We start from the raw sequence: 19,177 nt of genomic DNA on the forward strand, positions 1-19,177 counted from the left end.
ACGGCGCTGTACACCAACATTCCAATCCCTGATGGTTTATCTTCGATAAAACAAACGCTGTCTAAACACAGTGCACAACACTCTACTGAAGTTTACCTGTCTCTCCTTGAATTAGTTCTCACACATAACTACTTCGAATTTGAAGAGAGTTACTACCTACAGATACATGGTACAAGCATGGGTACGCCTTTTGCACCAACCTACGCGAACATATTGTCACGTGGTAGTGACGGCGAAGAAAGAAGCAGTATGGTGGAATACAAAACTAGCTTTTATTGGGCGAACCTGTGCCCACAAAACAGGCTACACTTATAGCACAACGAAAGCGGCGAACACAGTCGGCGATCGTCGAAAATCTGATCAGCGGGTCAAGCGCGTCGGCTTTTATAGATCAGTCGTCGAATGTTCCAGATTAACTGATGGGACCCGCGTGTCTTCCACAAAGTTCTACACCATTCGTGTCACGCGATGAAATCTGATAACACAAGGTTCGGCGACAACAGACACGCGGGTAGAAGCGTCGATAACTTTCCAGAAACGTCGGATACATGCAGGCGCGTCCCTCGCTCTGCGATTACAGTTGTTAAGCGGCGAAACGTGGTTGCGCGATAAAGATAAGTACACGTGTCATTACCCCCCTCTTAAAAAGCATCGACCCGATGCTGCAAACAAACGAAAGTAACAAATAAGCACTCGTAGCAATGAAAACAACAAAATAAGGGAAGTTCGTTAGCGTCCGTAAAACGGTTTAAGACGCACCACGTGGACCACTTCAGGTCGTGCGCGGCGCCGCTGTGAATGCGAGATGCCGTCTGGCACGACCTCATAGTCCAGTGCGCCAACACGTCGAATGACCTTGTAAGGTCCGAAATAGCGGCGCAATAGTTTCTCACTCAGTCCTCGTCGGCGTATCGGGGTCCATACCCAAACACGGTCGCCGGGCTGGTACTCGACGAAGCGTCGTCGGAGGTTGTAGTGTCGGCTGTCCGTACGCTGCTGGTTTTTGATCCGTAGGCGGGCGAGTTGTCGGGCTTCTTCGGCGCGCTGGAGATAGCTAGCGACGTCAACATTCTCTTCGTCAGTTACGTGCGGCAGCATGGCGTCAAGCGTCGTCGTCGGGTTCCTGCCATAAACCAACTTGAACGGCGTGATCTGTGTTGTTTCTTGCACCGCCGTGTTATAAGCGAATGTTACGTACGGCAGGACGGCATCCCAGGTCTTGTGTTCGACGTCGACGTACATCGCTAGCATGTCGGCGAAGGTCTTATTCAGCCGCTCCGTAAGACCATTCGTCTGCGGGTGGTAAGCCGTTGTCCTCCTGTGCCTTGTCTGACTGTATTTCAGAATGGCTTGGGTGAGCTCCGCTGTAAAGGCCGTTCCTCGGTCGGTGATGAGGACTTCTGGGGCGCCATGTCGCAGCAGGATGTTTTCGACAAAGAATTTCGCCACTTCGGCTGCGCTACCTTTCGGCAGTGCTTTTGTTTCAGCGAAGCGGGTGAGGTAGTCCGTCGCCACGACGATCCACTTATTCCCGGATGTTGATATCGGAAACGGCCCCAACAAATCCATCCCAATCTGCTGGAATGGTCGGCGAGGAGGTTCGATCGGCTGTAGTAATCCTGCTGGTCTTGTCGGCGGTGTCTTGCGTCGTTGGCAGTCTCGGCATGTCTTGACGTAACGGGCGACGTCGGCGGTCAGACGCGGCCAGTAATACCTTTCCTGTATTCTCGACAGCGTCCGGGAGAATCCGAGGTGCCCAGCGGTTGGATCGTCGTGTAGGGCGTGCAATATTTCTGGACGCAGCGCTGACGGTACAACAAGAAGGTAGCTGGCGCGGACTGGCGAGAAGTTCTTTTTCACGAGTAGACTGTCTTGAAGCGTGAAGGAAGATAATCCGCGCTTAAATGCCCTGGGGACAACGTCGGTGTGCCCTTCCAAATAATCGACGAGGCCTTTAAGTTCCGGGTCCGCTCGTTGTTGTTCGGCGAAGTCTTCCGCGCTTATTATACCAAGGAAGGCGTCGTCATCCTCGTCATCTTGCGGCGGCGGGTCAATGGGGGCGCGTGATAGGCAATCGGCGTCTGAGTGTTTTCGTCCGGACTTGTATGTTACAGTGATGTCGTATTCTTGTAGTCTGAGGCTCCACCTCGCCAGCCGTCCTGAAGGGTCCTTTAAGTTAGCTAGCCAACACAACGCGTGATGGTCGCTGACGACTTTGAATGGCCTGCCATATAGGTATGGGCGGAATTTTGCTGTAGCCCAAATGATGGCGAGGCATTCCTTTTCAGTCGTAGAATAATTGCCTTCCGCTTTTGACAGCGACCGGCTAGCATAAGATATCACCCGTTCATGCCCGTCTTTCTTCTGGACTAGGACGGCACCGAGGCCTAGGCTACTGGCGTCAGTGTGGATTTCCGTATCGGCGTCTTCGTCGAAATGTGCGAGTACCGGCGGTGACTGCATGCGTCGTTTCAGTTCTTGAAATGCGTCGGCCTGCGCCGTTTGCCATTTGAACTCGACATCAGATTTGGTTAGATGCGTTAGCGGCTCAGCGATGCGTGAAAAGTCCTTGACAAAGCGCCTGTAGTAGGCACACATGCCAAGGAATCTACGCACTGCCTTCTTGTCAATGGGCTGCGGGAACTTTGCGATGGCAGCTGTTTTCTGCGGGTCGGGGCGTACTCCGGATTTGCTGATGACGTGGCCTAGGAACAGAAGCTCGTCGTAAGCGAAGCGGCACTTTTCTGGCTTGAGAGTTAGCCCTGATGATTTGATGGCCTCTAGTACTGTTGCAAGCCGCCTAAGGTGATCGTCAAAATTTCCGGCGAAGACGACGACGTCATCCAAGTAAACGAGACAGGTCTGCCACTTCAATCCTGCTAAAACCGTGTCCATGACGCGCTGGAACGTTGCAGGCGCCGAGCACAGTCCGAATGGCATAACCTTGAACTCGTAGAGGCCGTCTGGGGTGATGAAAGCGGTCTTTTCGCGATCTCTTTCGTCGACTTCTATTTGCCAGTAGCCAGACTTGAGATCCATCGACGAGAAGTATTTAGCGTTGCAGAGCCGATCCAATGCGTCGTCTATTCGTGGGAGGGGGTATACGTCCTTCTTCGTGATCTTGTTCAGACGACGGTAATCGACGCAGAAACGCAGGGTTCCGTCCTTTTTCTTTACCAGGACCACAGGGGATGCCCACGGGCTTTTCGAAGGCTGGATGATGTCGTCGCGGAGCATTTCGTCGACTTGTTGCCTAATAGCTTCACGTTCTCGCGTCGAAACACGGTAAGGGCTCTGGCGGAGTGGTTGAGCGCACTCTTCGGTTATTATGCGATGCTTTGCAACTGGTGTTTGTCGAATCTTTGATGAAGTCGAAAAGCAGTCCTTGTATCGTCGGAGTAGATTTCTGAGCTCTTGCTGCTTGCTTATGGGGAGACTTGGATTTACGTCGAAATCTGGTTCGGGGACAATGGTCGGCGGGGTAGAAGCGGCAGAATCTGTGAGGATTAAGGCATTGCTCGTTTCCACAATTTCCTCGATGTACGCGATTGTCATGCCCTTGCTGATGTGCTTGAACTCTTGGCTGAAGTTGGTTAGCATCACTTCCGTTTTCCCTCCGTGGAGTCGAGCGATCCCTCTTGCGACGCAAATTTCACGGTCTAGCAGTAGACGTTGGTCGCCTTCGATGACACCTTCTACGTCAGCGGGTATTTCAGTGCCGACCGAAATAACAATGCTGGAGCGAGGCGGGATGCTCACTTGATCTTCGAGCACACTCAAGGCGTGGTGACTACGAGGGCTCTCCGGCGGTATCGCTTGATCTTCAGACAGGGTTATCGACTTCGACTTCAAGTCGATGACTGCGCCATGTTGGCTTAGGAAGTCCATGCCGAGAATGACGTCGCGTGAACACTGTTGGAGGATAACGAAGGTGGCAGGGTAAGTCCGGTCATGAACGGTAATTCTTGCTGTGCAGATTCCAGTCGGCGTAATCAGGTGTCCTCCAGCGGTCCGAATTTGAGGGCCTTCCCATGCAGTTTTAACTTTCTTCAAATGGGCGGCGATGTGTCCACTCATTACGGAGTAATCGGCCCCTGTGTCCACTAAGGCGGTAACTGCATGGCCGTCGAGAAGCACGTCGAGGTCGGTGGTTCTTTGTCTGGCGTTGCAGTTGGGTCTTGGCGTCGGATCACGGCTGCGTCGTGTAAAACTGAAGCTGGAACGTCGCGTCATCAGCTTGTCTTTCGTCGTCGTATTCTTTACTTCCAGATTTCGTCGGGACGGCGGCGTGTCGTTATGTCGTCGAGGTAGTTTCTTCGGCGTCTTCGACGGCGGCGGAGGATCTTCGTCAGTTCGACGAACAGCAACCGCACCTCCATCGGTTGCTGCTTTTAGTTTTCCGGGTATGGGCTCGCAGAGCGGCCCCGAGCTGGGCCGCTGTATGGTCGGCGCTGCGGTGAAAGGTAGCGGCCTGGTGACGGCGAACGGGATGGTCGTCGAGGGTTCCACTGAGTGGCGGCGAGGTAGTCGGCGATATCGCGAGGGCGTTCACCTTGCTGCGGGCGCGGAGCGTTCACGGCGAAACCTCGCAGTCCCATCTCCCGGTATGGGCATCGTCGGTAGACGTGGCCGGCTTCGCCGCAGTGGTAGCAGAGCGGGCGGTGGTCGGGGGTGCGCCAAATGTTCGTCTTCCTCGCGTAGGTGCGCTGGGCGACGGGTGGTCGTGCTGGCGGTGGCGGCGGCGGCGGACGACGGAACTGCGGCGTGACAGGGCCCTGGCGCGGTCGCGGCGGGGGACCTTGACGGCGTGCGACGGCGGCGTAGGTCATCGCTTCTGGCTGGGGCTGCGGTAATTCAGGTTGCACCTCAGGAGCTCCCAGTGATCGCTGAACCTCATCTTTCACGATGTCAGCAATCGAGGCTACTTGAGGCTGCGACGAATTCAAGACCTTGCGGAGTTCTTCGCGCACAATGGCCCTTATGGTCTCTTGGAGATCAACGGAGCCCAGCGCTTGGACGGCGCACTGAGGCGTGAGCACTTGGCGGTTATATTGCCTAGTACGCATTTCTAACGTTTTCTCAATCGTCGTAGCCTCTGTCAGGAACTCGGCTACGGTCTTCGGTGGGTTTCGGATTAGTCCGGCGAAAAGTTCTTGCTTTACGCCTCGCATCAGGAAACGCACTTTTTTCTCTTCGGACATTTCCGGGTCGGCGTGCCGGAAAAGACGGGTCATCTCTTCTGTAAAGATAGCGATGGTCTCATTAGGTAGTTGGCCTCGGGTTTCCAGCAGAACTTCGGCCCTTTCTTTTCGGACAACGCTCGTGAACGTCCTCAGGAAGTTACTGCGGAACAGGTCCCATGTTGCTAGGGTGGACTCCCGGTTCTCAAACCACGTCCTCGCGGCATCTTCCAAGGAGAAGTACACGTGTCGTAGCTTATCTTCAGAGGTCCAGCTATTGAAGGTCGAGATCCTTTCGAAGGTTTCGAGCCAGGTTTCAGGATCCTCCGACGTAGCTCCACGGAAGGTAGGGGGCTCTCTGGGTCGTTGAAGTACGATGGGTGAGACTGGGGCAGCCATTGTGGTTGTCTTGGCCACAATCTTGGTCTTCTCAGGCAGAAGTCCGTGCTCCGGGGGCAGCTGTTGGAGACGACGGCTTACTCGATGGTCCGTGACTACGTTGGTGCTCTCTTTACGGTCCGGGCTTGGATCACGGCTTGTCGGGGGCGTGCGGTACATGGACCAAAAGCACCTCCACCAGATGTCACGTGGTAGTGACGGCGAAGAAAGAAGCAGTATGGTGGAATACAAAACTAGCTTTTATTGGGCGAACCTGTGCCCACAAAACAGGCTACACTTATAGCACAACGAAAGCGGCGAACACAGTCGGCGATCGTCGAAAATCTGATCAGCGGGTCAAGCGCGTCGGCTTTTATAGATCAGTCGTCGAATGTTCCAGATTAACTGATGGGACCCGCGTGTCTTCCACAAAGTTCTACACCATTCGTGTCACGCGATGAAATCTGATAACACAAGGTTCGGCGACAACAGACACGCGGGTAGAAGCGTCGATAACTTTCCAGAAACGTCGGATACATGCAGGCGCGTCCCTCGCTCTGCGATTACAGTTGTTAAGCGGCGAAACGTGGTTGCGCGATAAAGATAAGTACACGTGTCAATATTTATGGGGATTCTAGAAACAGATTTCCTATCGCGCTGCACTACCAAGCCCCACACATACCTACGATACATAGACGACATACTCATAATCTGGGGACAGGGCCAAGACAGTCTAGATAAATATGTATCCTTGCTAAATTCTGTTCACCCAACAATAAAATTCACATCAGAATCCTCAACTGAGCGCATAAACTTTCTGGACACAACAATATACATTGACAATGGTGAACTAAAGACAACGCTGTATAGGAAACCTTTCGACAAACAACAGTACCTAGAATATACCAGCCACCATCCCAGACATTGCAAACAAGGCATCTTTAAAGGCCAAGCCACACGACTACGTCGCATTTGCGTTGAAAACCAAGACTACATAGACTCGATCACCTTAAAGAAACGCTATCAAACAGGAACCACCCAAACAGTGACCTTCAAACAGCTTACATCGCTGCAACCAAACTTGATCGAGCCGAGGTCCTCAAGCCCCGCCCGAAGATCACAAGAACAACAACGCCTCTTCTTACTACTAGATTCTCAAACGCACTCCCAAACGTGAATAACATCCTAAGTAAATACTACCCGATTCTCACCAGCAACCAGAAACTTAAGATTTTTCCCGACCCTCCCAGAGTAGCCTACAGACGCAACACTAATTTTAAAGATGTTCTTGTGCACGCCAAACTACAGAAAAAGAAGAAGTTGGGAACCAATCCCTGTGGTCGCCCCAGGTGCTCTACATGCAAACACATTCAATCCACTACTACAGTAAAAAGTACAGCGTCGAATTACACACACAAAGTAACTTCGGCTTTCACCTGCACATCAAGCAATGTAGTCTACTGTCTAGAATGCGCCGCTTGTAGCAAACAATACATAGGTGAGACCGGACAACAAATCAATACAAGACTCAATGGTCACCGCGCGGACACAAAACACAATTTACCCAAAGCAGTAGCCAGCCACTTTAATCAACATGGACATATGTTTGACAAAGCAAGGCTCTATATACTACAAACAAATTTCCGTTCCCCTCGCGAAAGGAAGTACACGGAATCATACCTCATACACAAGTTTAATTGCCTACACCCGACAGGAATTAATTTGGCACGCGGCAACTTAGAATCTTTAAAAGCTGTAACTTAAATCTGAAACTCTCATATCATCAACCAATACACAAAACACATTAGGCCACCAGCCAACTTTAATTCTTAACCTCACCTACTCTTTCATTTCGGAGGAAAAAGAAGGGAAAAGGGAAGGGAAGGGGGGGAGAGGGGGAGAGAGGAAGAGGAGAAAAAGAGAAAGAAAAAGAAAAAAAATTCCTGCTTACTACTCAATTTAATGTACTCTTTCAGGATTTTACGTCTATACCAAGTGTACGATCCCCTTCTTCCATGTACACTTGCCCGCGCCCGCTTCTGCACGCGTCGCCCTCCTGTTTGCTATACCGATTTCGCCCCCCCCCTTCCCCCTTACCCCCTTTTTTAGTCCTTTTTTTTTTTGAAACCCCCTCGACAACACATTCCGAAGTCAATATGCCTTTTTCGGCGCCTCAACCATCGCCTTCTGGATGCCGCCGTAACGACACCTACGTTAAGCGCGTGGGGCAGTGCCCCTTAAAAGACCATGCCGCTGCCTTTCATTCACCCCACACATTGCACCGCAGACTCCCCGTCGCCACCTTAACTATTTCAACATTACTCGAACTATTGCTTGACCGGCCGTTCTAATGCCTCAAAAACATGCCGCCAACGACTACCCCGGATTACCTCCTAACCGTTCGCATCCCCAACACGCTCCCAAGCCCCCATATTTCTTAAAGATTTCATTTTTCTCTTTCTTTTTCTTTCACTCCCCCCCCCCTTTGTTGTGTCTTGGTACGGCCCTGGCACCCCCCTGCTTTTCTTGCTTTTTTTTCCCTTTTTCTGCTTCTATTTCTTTTCTTTCCTCCCCGCGTGCCCACTCTCACGCTCTTGTCCCTTCGTCTTGAGAATGAGGCTCACAGACGTCGGACGACAGCGCCTGTTCCCTCTTGTAATCTCTCTCTTTAAAACCAGCCGCCAGCAACAACACCCGCACGTGACGTCACTGCACTAACCCTTTAAAACTAACACGCCGAGGATGACGAGGCCGCCTTTGACGAAGATAGGTCCACCTATCGAAACGTTGGCCAGCCTGTCTGAGGCACTTCAACCCTGTTTTAAAAAAGTTTATACCACAATCATGAAGTAGTAACGCGTAAAACACCGCGGCCAATTTTTTATCAGAATTTTTCTATCTGCAGTGACGATGTAGTCGTTCACTGGAAGCATGCTGAAGACAGTGATTGGTGAGTGTGATAGCCATTATTGGCGGCGTTATAGGGGGTCAGATAATAAGTGCAGCGTAAATGTGAGAAAACTATTATTTTATTTATCAAGTCGATGTTCCTGCGATTCATGTTTTTGGAAGTGTTAAAGAATTTCTGCGATAACATTTGCCTGTTTTTGAGGTTTCCTGTTCAACTGTTTTCGTATTTAACCAGTCAAAACAAAACCAATCGAATTGAAAACGAAATGACGGTTTTACACATGATGCGTAGTTCATCGTGTTGCCGTAGCCATGCGTCCGCTTTTTGTTTCCGAAGCATAGTATAAAGGGCAAGTGTCTACTTATACAGCAACTGCAATTTCAGGCAATCATATTGTTGTACTTCATAGCGGCCGACTTCCGTACAGGAATCTCATAGACTACATTTGAAGCACCAAGATTTCACCGCCAAGCATCCCCACTTACTGGTTTCGGAAACTGTCCTTACGAATTTAAAATTATCATTCCTACTTAAACCGCGATCAACGTACTGCATTCCATCATTATAAATCCTCGTCATTTCATTTCCATCAAGGTTTCGCAACAACATCCTAGCCAGTTGTCAGTCCGTTTAAAAGCTGCACAAGCCTGTGGAACATGACCAGTGACCCATTCTGGGGAGCACGAGGTTCGTTGAACGGCAGTACATACCCATTGTCACGCTGAGTAAAATTTCCTGCTGGGTTAGTTCATACATCATTCGAACTTAAGAATAGCACGGGAAAAAACACGCAGACATGAAGGACGGGTATTGGGTATGTAAATGATATTGGTCGTTTTTCGTTTCTGTTTCTGTTGAATGGTGTCTTTAAATGCATGCGCCTGAGTTTTACTTCACCGTAAATTGTCCTGAATAAATTAGTAGGAAGTTGGCACTCATCTCGTCTTTCGTGCCTGTATATTTTGTGTCGCGCTATTCTTAAGCTTGAACCAGCGTCGCATATTCGTAAAAATAGTTGGCCCAATCCTTGGTTTCGAACTCGGTTACGTCAGCACAGCAACCCGACGATTTACCCACTAGACCTTGGACTACCGAGTTAACCAATCTGGGGAGAAGGCGGTCATAGGCACCGACAGACAGAAATATGGACCAACAAGCAGACAGGCAGATAGCTTCAAAAAAGTACGCGAAGTGCCCTAAGGATGCTAATCGAATTGAACAAAATAAGACCCAATCCCGATTACTCTCCAATAATGCGTTCAGCATGCTTCACGAGGCCATTATTTGTGACACTATGTTGCACCATCTGCTATACCTAGCGTTTCCAGCGTCGTTATATGCTCCTGGGAGCCAACAAGCAATTCGAGCGCCACTTCCTTGTGGGTCAGTTCGTATCCCCGTGCAGAGAGTGTGGGCGGAGGCTGTTGCCTATGCTGCAAGGGTTTCTGAACTGAGACGCAGCGCCTGCGTCTTCGACAAATTGCGCGTGCCGTCGACAAGGGCAGCTGTGAATGCCTCGTCGGCGGCACGCGCCCACTCCAGTGAGCTAGTAGAAGACAGTGCACACTAGAGAAAGTCGGTAAGGCTAAGAATGATCTGCGCAATCCTGGGCAGGAAACAGTTTCTATCGTGTACATGGTGGGCATGAGAACACTCGCAGAACCTGTGTCGGCGATACACGCTCATTCAAATGCATGCATTCAATGTCGGCGATCACTTTTTCAAATGCTGTTATCTCCCTCTGACCTGCAACACCGGAGTGGCTGGAGCGTCAGCAGAGGGAGGCAGGACGCACTGCCATTGTATGTCATGGCCAGGTAACCAACGAGACCGAGCAAAATGATGTGGGGTGGTCGAGCTTTGAGGCATAGGAAGCTGCGAGCAACATCGCCTACCGAGGCCGTCTCCAACTCCTGCCGTGCTCGGGGTGGGCACGCCAAATGTTTCAGTACCTCTCGGCGACATGTATGAGAACCGACTGGACAGGCCGAGTGTATCATATCGAAAAGAAGTATGGTTTGGTTGGTGAAGAAATCGCAGCCGATCCTGCCACTAAGTGGTCTACCGAGGTCAGCCGGCACCTAAAGGAAGCCGAAACTACCATATGGAGCAATGGAATGGAGTGCAAGTCCACATGTGAAATCTAGCGGAGAAACAAGAAAGGTGTGGAGTGCTTCTATGATAACAGCATTAGAAGCAGCCTCTTGTTCGAGGGGAAAGCAGTGGCTCTCGGCACTCTCGCACACCGCAGCCAATTCCAAGGCACCGGTATGTGCATTAAGTGCAGTAACAGGATGGACAACTGGGCTAGTTGGGTTACTTCAATCTTTAAACTGTAAAATATATGAAAACCTTTATTGAAAGGAAGCAAATATATGCTCACAAAAACGGAGTAGGACGGTTGCGCATGTGTGTCAAAGATCACGGGGGAAATCATTCAAAGGCAACGTTAAGACTTCAGGAAAGTCTAACTATCAAGAAATTTGAATTCCTTATTATGTAGCAAGACCGATGCGTGGCTTACGCAGTTATTTCCTCTTTTCTTTAGGTGGAAGACCTCTGCCATTTCACGGGTTAGCTGGTTAGCAGCAGGCGCTCAATTGGTTACCACACGCTTGGTTTCCACACGCTCGAGGCGGACGATGGAAATCACGACGCAAATGGACGCAGCGTGGGCTGGAACTGCGTTGTGCAGGCCATCAAAAAGCGACTGACTCAATGGTGTACCAGTGTGTGTCGGATATGACTCCAGATTGTCTAGCGATCTACATACAATATGCCCGTTTTCTTTCTTAAGTTTTTACACCCTGCGGCCCAGGACACTGCGTGGCTCCATCCGGTTCAAAGGTGCTGGCCGCCACTACATCATCATCATCATTGTCCGTTGAGGCAAGCATCCTCGCGGGCGAACGCCGAAAAAAAAGGGGCGAAATTGATGCGAGCGGATTCGTTGCAGGCCTAGGTAACGATACAAGGTGGGTAGCGAAGTCATGAGGAAAAAAACGTTTGCGGGGACGTATACAAAAAAGTCGGAATGAAAAACATATACAGTACACCTGATTAAATCATGCAGGCTAGCTGTCTAACTGTGACGGCCCCATTTCAGTGGGGAGGCCAATAAAGGCTATCATCACCGTGGCGGCGTCACCGGCAGTGCGGGGGAAACAAATGAAGAACGAAAAAGCTTGTATTCGTAGTCACGTAAGGGATGGCACAATTGTATGAAGCTCTCTATAATGACTTAATAAGCCTTCCTTTTGATTTTGTGCGGACATTCAATAATCACTCATTTGTGTTTTTACTCCTTATGCCTTGGCACAAAGCTTCGCTGTATAGAGATTTCAACTCGATGGATTTCCTGCATTTTTTCTCCCTCGGGTGTTAACTGATGGACAGGTAATTCGATGCCAGCAATGGCGAAACCGCATTCGTCTCGGTGAACGTCGAGACCGTGTACCGGAAACAGTACAAATCTCCTGCGCAGATGGGAAGCGTGTTGTTAAGCGGATGAACTTGCAACAAGTATGTCGTCGATATAAGCGGACACGAAATCAAGTCCACGAATAACCTTCTTGATAAATCGTACAAACGTTTCTGCTTCGTTTCTGAGCCCGAACGACGCGGGCATGTACTCAAAGAGGCCAAACGGGATGACAGTGGTGGTCTTCCGAATATCAGCAGGCTCTACCGGTATCTGATGGTAGGCCTTAACCAAAGCAGTTTTGCTGTAGACGGCCGTGGCAGCGAGAGAGACGCGAAGTTGTGGTATGTGGATTAGCGGAAAACGGGGGGGGGGTAGATCGGGGACTACGCCGGCATTAAGAGCGTGGTAGTCGCTGCCCGGATGCCAGTCGCCGGGGTCGCGTTGGGAATCTTGTGGATGTGGAGAGCAGCTTACCAGCTGCTCTACAGTGAATGAACGATCCATAATTGAAGACTGTTGTCAAATACTCTACGTGTGACAAGTCGGTTACCAGCAAGTCGCCGTGTTGGGCAAGAAACTAGCGGTGCCGTGGTGGTGATGATGTGATGCTCCACGGTGCGACGAATTGGGAGCTCCAGGTTGTGTGGCCGGGTGATGGCGTCTAAATAAGAAAGTATCAAGGTGAAAGTCTTTGAAGGCACGCACGGGGCATTCCGCGTGGTTTAAGTGGCTCGCTCAACAAGTCCTTGAACAGACACGAGTGTCGTAGTGTCTACCAGGCGACACGTGCGTATGTCGACGCTGAGGCTCAAAGCACTCAGGATTATCTGCTCCCAAAGTGGCCAAATGCATGTCGGCTATAAACACCCACTGAAAAGTGCGCTTTAGGCCGAGGTAGTGTTCGAGGGAACGTTGTTCATAAGTTCCGATTTTTCAGTTGTTGACTGCTAGAAGCGGTCTGGAAATCAGAGAACGTTGACGGTAAGTATCTATAGTGGGAATGACACTGACCTCAGAACTTGTGTACAAGCATTTATTAGGTTTTTTGACTGGTGATCCGTCAAAGGTCAAAAGCAGCTTCCACCTGGGTAAACCACACAGCAAAGTTGTCCTGCGAGAATCCCAGTAGTTATAGCTGGACCACCGATACATTTTACGAGGCCGCAACTGCTGTGTCGTTCATCGCTTGGAGCAAGACACCTGTACCGATAACGTCCACATCGCCTACCCTACCGCTGCCTTACGATTCCATTAGTGCAGCTTCGATGCGCAGGGGTTGTGCGTATGGACCACATCCGGGTCCTCGCGCTATAGAAATCCAAATGAGGCCCCATAGCCTATGGTACATGTCGTGGGCTGAGCCAACAGGTAGGTGACCGTCCAGAATAGAAAGAAATAACTTATTTTTTGTTCTCTCGATCACTTTCCTTGAGGAGCCCCAGTATAACGCAGGAGCGTGGTCCAAGTGGGGCTGCAACCGTGGATGACCAAGGAGCCGCTATAGGAGGTACAACCATTCGTTGGCACCAACATGTGGTTTTCGCAGATGTTAGTCCGAGCTAAGCTTCCCGATCAGCCCGCGAAAAAGGCTAGACAGTAAATTCATGGTTAGTTCCCCCCCAATATATATGCGCTTTAAAATGTTATCATTTATAGTCGTATGAAGCAACCCTCCTCCTCGGATCGCGCTGGCTGGCTTGCCGTCTTACCTTCAATGATCACGTGTTCTCCAACAAACGATGGGTGGAGCATACGCCTCGCAGTTGAGATAGTTTAATGGCGACACCAACAACGTTAGCATGTCCGGATTATCCGTATGATTGCTGTCACAGTAACACGGTACGCCTCTGTGCTTAGGCTTCATAAACTTTGCAGCCTGTCGAAAAATGACTGAACGCGTGGTAACGTGCAGTTGTGTGTCGCAGTCCAATCTTTCTCGCTCGTTATTTCGCATTCTGATCTGTTCACAATGTTCTCGCTAAATCGAAAAAGCCCACTACCTATAAGCCACAAGAAACCTCAATGACTTGTTCCGCCTGCTGACTTTAGAGTGTAAGAAGGCATGTAGCGTCTGTAAAAATGCGGCCCATCTTGCACGTTACTGTACTTATTTAATAATATTCTTGTATTCACCCAGCAGGCGCAATAGGAGACGGCACATGGATAATTAGGCAGGTGAGCGGCCACATGTTACAGAACATTATTATGACTAAGGATAAAAAGCACAGGTAAAAGGCTTACAACACAATGAGAAGTTACCGGTCAAGTTCATACTGACCCGAACAAATAATATCTCGTACAAATCATACATAATTATTACGGAGACCTGTGACTAATTTGTCGCTGCAGCCAACTTCAATGATACCAGGGGGAAGTAGATTTCCGAGTCTGAGGGTTACGGGAAAATATGTATTCTTACGCGTAACATTACGATATTGTAATACAATCGCAAATCAATCATGAACATTCTAGTGTTTTTCAAGCTTAAGAATGTTATTTAGAGTTTGCAACACCTAGTCGTGCATCAACGAAGTTCCGAACGGCAAGAATGCAAAGTGTCTATGTTTTGCTCACGCAACTATCAAATATTATAATGTTTCGGTTTGTTCACGCCACTTTTGCAGCGCACTCTGGATCGGCTAGAGGCCGAAGGACCCTACCCAGACTCCGGGTACGCCCTGCTTAGCCGCGTCGCTCAGCCAAGCGTGAGGCTGTTCCCGTATCGAGGCTTTGCCATTATACCCGTGGACAACTCGGGTCGGGAGGTCGTTAAAGCTGTCCACGAGGTTCCGTGCGAGACCCCACCACTGTGGTTCGTCTTCACTGGCATGGGCTGCCAGTGGAACGGCATGGCGCGCCAGATGATGCACTTTGACGTTTTCGCCCGCTCTATCCGCCAGTCCCATGGACTGCTGCTAGAGCGATTCGGCATCGACCTTATCGACCTGGTGACTAGTGACGAGCCGCGAATGAGTACCATGGTGGCGCCTTTTGTCGCCATCGCGGCAATTCAGGTGAGTACTGAAATGGCACCATTCAACGAAATTAGAACGCTGGCAAGAACAAATTGACTTCGTCATAAGTATTCCACTTCCTAGATTCTGCAAATCGGCTGCGCTGCCAAGTTGCTTGTCAACCTGAAGCTTCAGCGCTCGGTCTGCATTTGCCCTCAAAAGTTCAGTTCTGAGGAGGAAGCGTGAGCGGGCAGGACATGTGCTGTTGCCATTCTATAACCTTTACCACTGCCGAACTATCGCCGAGTAGAGGTGTCTGCGGGGGTTCGGCAGTGGTAAGGAGAAGCACTTGCAATGATTGCAGACATTGTTATACTTATCTAATGGTCAACAGTTTATTAGGTTTAGAATGAGACTTGCTGGCGCAAGTGCATGATCACTATTGCAAGTGGTTTGTTAAGAGCGCAATTAATAAAAGAAAGAGATAACCCTAGAACCAGTGCATCAGCCACTTTTTTCGTAAGGTAATGCATACCATTGTTGGGAGTCGAACTCACGACCTATGGTGTTAATCGAGGCCAGAATAATTAAGACACCCGAATCCACGACCTTTGTTGTGGCGAAAATTCAGTGGCACCAAAATTCATTGTGCCATCGTTGATGGTCGAACCCACCACCATTGGTGGGAGTCGAACGCTTTGGTGCCAACCAAAGCGTTCGACTCCCACCACTGGTGGTGGGTTCGACCATCAACGATGGCACAATGAATTTTGGTGCCACTGAAGCGTTCGTTGGGAGTAAACCTTTGGTGTTTAGGTGTATTAAGGCACAGTTAATTAGGACATCGTTAACTAAGGCACTCTAACCCACGAAATTTGGTAAGAAAACACAAGTAACAGGAATTAACAACGCATTCGAACGAGAATATCAAGGGATTTATTGAATGTCTGGAGAGTTTGCGGGCATTCACCATTACCCTCTGTGCGTTTGCTGTAATGAGTATCAACTTTCCTTCGTGTTTCTTTGAGAGACAACTACAGTGATCAAGCACACAATCTTGCATTTATTTGTGCGTTTCACGAAATCCCCCATGCTCATTGCTATATGGGAAGTAAACAGATGGACTTCACGGTTGAGGAAGCATCACATAGCATGCGGCTATTTCACTCTGGTAGCTGAGCTGATACACAATCGGAGCTTCGCCGTTTATCCCTTCTGGTCCCAAGCTCGAGCGTTTGCGTTTTGTACTGGAGGAGTAGTACATGATGTACACGCGCTTTGTCCTAGATACCCGTCGGGCCTGTCGGAGATGGTCTCGCGAGCTTTGAGCACATCGGCATGCGTGTTCTGCGTGAGCACTGGCTAGACAAGATCGCGATTTTGCTTACGTGCGTGTGGGGATGCTGCTTCAATTTCGCAGACGAACTAGCTTAATTGCAGAGGGTAAAGGGTACGACGAGCAACAGCGCAACGTAAACTGTGCTTTGCGAATTCGTTGTAGGCGCTGAGGCTGCGACACAACTTTATGGTTGTGTCCGTGACGTGGCCTCCGGGGCTGCGCCATCTAAGAGGCCGCGCTAATGAATTCGCTAGACAGCCTGGTTTTAGCTGCGAGCAGACGACGGCCACCAGGAGAGTGACATCCGGTCACGGTACTTTCGAGCAAAGCTTCGGACAGCCCCGATCACGTGATTCGGACGTGCCCGTCTCTCAGAGCTAGTCAGACCGAAAGCCGCAGACGTTTTGCGGACAGTCCAGGACAGGATAATCGAAGAAGCACGGCGTACTGCTGATTAAACCCGCTGCTGATGGCATATTTGCCTGATCGCTTTGATGTGTTCTACCAGAGCTGCAGAAGCCGTGCAGACACGCTGCAATGCTGCGCTGCGAGAATCAGCGCCTTTTGTAGCGTTAGCTGGGCTCTTGTATGGCCCCTTCAGGCCGTCAGCAGCTGCGGTAACGGACAGCATACTTGCTGTCTTATACTAAGAGCGCTCTAGATTGGCCAGTCGAATGAGCCATTGAAGTCTACTCTTCGCGTACCATCGAGAGTTTGTTCATGTACGTACTACTGTTTGAAAATGAGGTCATCATTGCTTGATACATTCGGCTTATAGAGTTTGGATATATTGAAAGAGAAATGTTACCATTATTCAGAACAGTGCGCTGTACACAAGTTTTTGTCCACTCTCTTATTCCCAGGTTGCGCTGGTGGACGTGCTTCATGCTTTGGGCCTCAAGGCGGACGGCATAGTGGGTCACTCTGTGGGCGAGGTTGGCTGCGCGTACGCAGACGGGGGCTTAACCGCCGAGCAAGCAGTGCTTTCTTCCTATTGGCGAGGCCGCTGCACGGAACTGAGCCATCCCCCCAAAGGATCCATGGCTGCAATAGGCAAGTATCAACTGGGGCATTTCGCCGATGCGATTCTCAACACTTGATATTTTTGGTTTAACGCCCGAAACCAGAACCGTGGAATGGGGTCAACGTTCCTATGGAGAGCTCCGTAATTATTTAGGAATTGAGATATTTCAGCTTCTATAGAATTTTTGTATATCAGCTTTAAAAGCGAGCCAACGTGGCTAGAAGTCAAGAAGCGCTATAACGTAAAACTATTCCAAACTTTTCTATTCCAGTACTGCGATCAGCCCTCATCAATTGGTGAAAAACTTTCTTCGACCACCCCCACTTCACCTGTCTTTCACGTGAGGATACGAAAACCGCGATATCTCCCCATGTGATATGACATGTACACACTGATTATGCATGATTTTATCGAACAAAAGAAAAATACTTATTTCGGATTCCACGCCTTTTCGCCATTCGCCCTCGGCTAATGGTGAAAACATTTCGGGCTGCACCCACTTCACCTGCCTGTCACGCGACTTCGCAAAACCGCAAAACTCCATAGCTGCAAAGAGACGTGTACGCGTTGAAGATGCATAATATGTCGAACAAAACTGAATTTTCTTCCGAATTGCCGCAGGCTGCCTCGTTCCGAAAGGAATAAAAGATGGCTGCCTCTAATCACTCAGGCACTGCCTACTCGCACCTGCAGGAGAGCATGGGTTTATTTGTGGGTAATAAATCTTTTTGCGTGGTCATGTAACGTTTTCGAGCACTTACGGCACGTTTACGACCTCAATCTGCCAGCTCTTCTTTTCTGAGGGTCCGTTTTAGCGTCATTCTTGAGCTTCCATCGCATGCCGCCGCGATTCTCGACGAGCCACAGTAAGGTAAGTAAGGGAAAGCGGACCAATTACAGACGCCGCACCACTCTATTCATCCGCTTATCCATTTTCAGTGCGGTGGCTCGTCTCCATTGAATTCCTCTCCACTTGAGCGTGCTCCTCGCCCCTTGTGAGCCAATCAGATAAGATAAGCTGCTCAGTGTAGGCAATGGTAGTTGCTTTCAAGCAAACAAAAGTGACCTCCTATGAACGAGGTGAGCGTTTGAATGGTCTGTTCAGACAACCCTGCGAGTGAACATCCGACGCTTGCGTCGGCGGTTACGCAAAATTGAGGTCAGGTGATTGGAATATAAACATATCGGAATAGTTTTACGATAAAGGGCCCAAGAGTAATCTGCGCGCTCTAACTGTAACCTAATCTGTCCTCAAAATGAACCTTGTTCACGTTTGTCTTATAAAGTGCAGAGGACGCGTTATTGATAAAATATTGAGTAGTTGTAAAGCACGAAGCTCTTGCGTGCACGTTAAGTGCGCCTAATCAGATAAAAAGTTTGTCGAGTCGACCATGACCAGAAGTGGCGTAAGGCGGTTTTACAGCGGTGCTGTCGTCTGCACTATATATTATTTTAAATATTTCAAGGCTTCAACATGACGCTCAGTTTGCTTAAGGCTAAAATTAGCAAACCATACTGATTCGTAGAAGTCATGGTTGAGCTGGAGTTATTGAGGGCCTACGAGACTGGTACTACGTCCCCCATGAAAATTGACACCTGTGAACATCTAAGAAATTTGCTTACTTCCTCATGCGTCCGTTATGTTTGTTACCTCACGTACTCACAGGAAAAATATTGTCTATTGCTGTTACAAAATGCCGGCAATCAGTTTACTTTGCGACATAAACGAGAAATTCCACACGAGGGTGTTTGTATAGAATTTTTTTTTAATATGACCCGATTGCCCTTTTATATGGGCTAAAGGCGCCTATTCTTTGAGATGCGTGCGCGTAAGTGAGCTGCCAATATCTCATATCCTTTCTAACTCGCGCTTTGAGACGCTGTGTTGCGCAGCGCCATCTCTGAAACATGCGTCATATTCCCCAGTACTTTACTCGTAGCAGCTAACGCTACATATAAGCTAACCC

The 19,177-nt window shown here is 49.5% G+C and overlaps 1 protein-coding gene across 1 annotated transcript in view; it reads left to right on the top strand.

Moving 5' to 3' along the window:
• Window positions 1–19,177, top strand: part of LOC135910184 (fatty acid synthase-like) — a 168,267-nt gene that overhangs the window by 61,100 nt on the left and 87,990 nt on the right. The window contains exons 7-8 of the mRNA XM_070524611.1: window positions 14,518–14,907; window positions 17,050–17,239. Of these exons, the coding sequence (XP_070380712.1) occupies window positions 14,518–14,907; window positions 17,050–17,239 (580 nt within the window). The remainder of the gene's footprint in view (window positions 1–14,517; window positions 14,908–17,049; window positions 17,240–19,177) is intronic.

This window comes from Dermacentor albipictus, chromosome 8 (assembly GCF_038994185.2).
Source record: "Dermacentor albipictus isolate Rhodes 1998 colony chromosome 8, USDA_Dalb.pri_finalv2, whole genome shotgun sequence".
NCBI lineage: Eukaryota > Metazoa > Arthropoda > Arachnida > Ixodida > Ixodidae > Dermacentor > Dermacentor albipictus.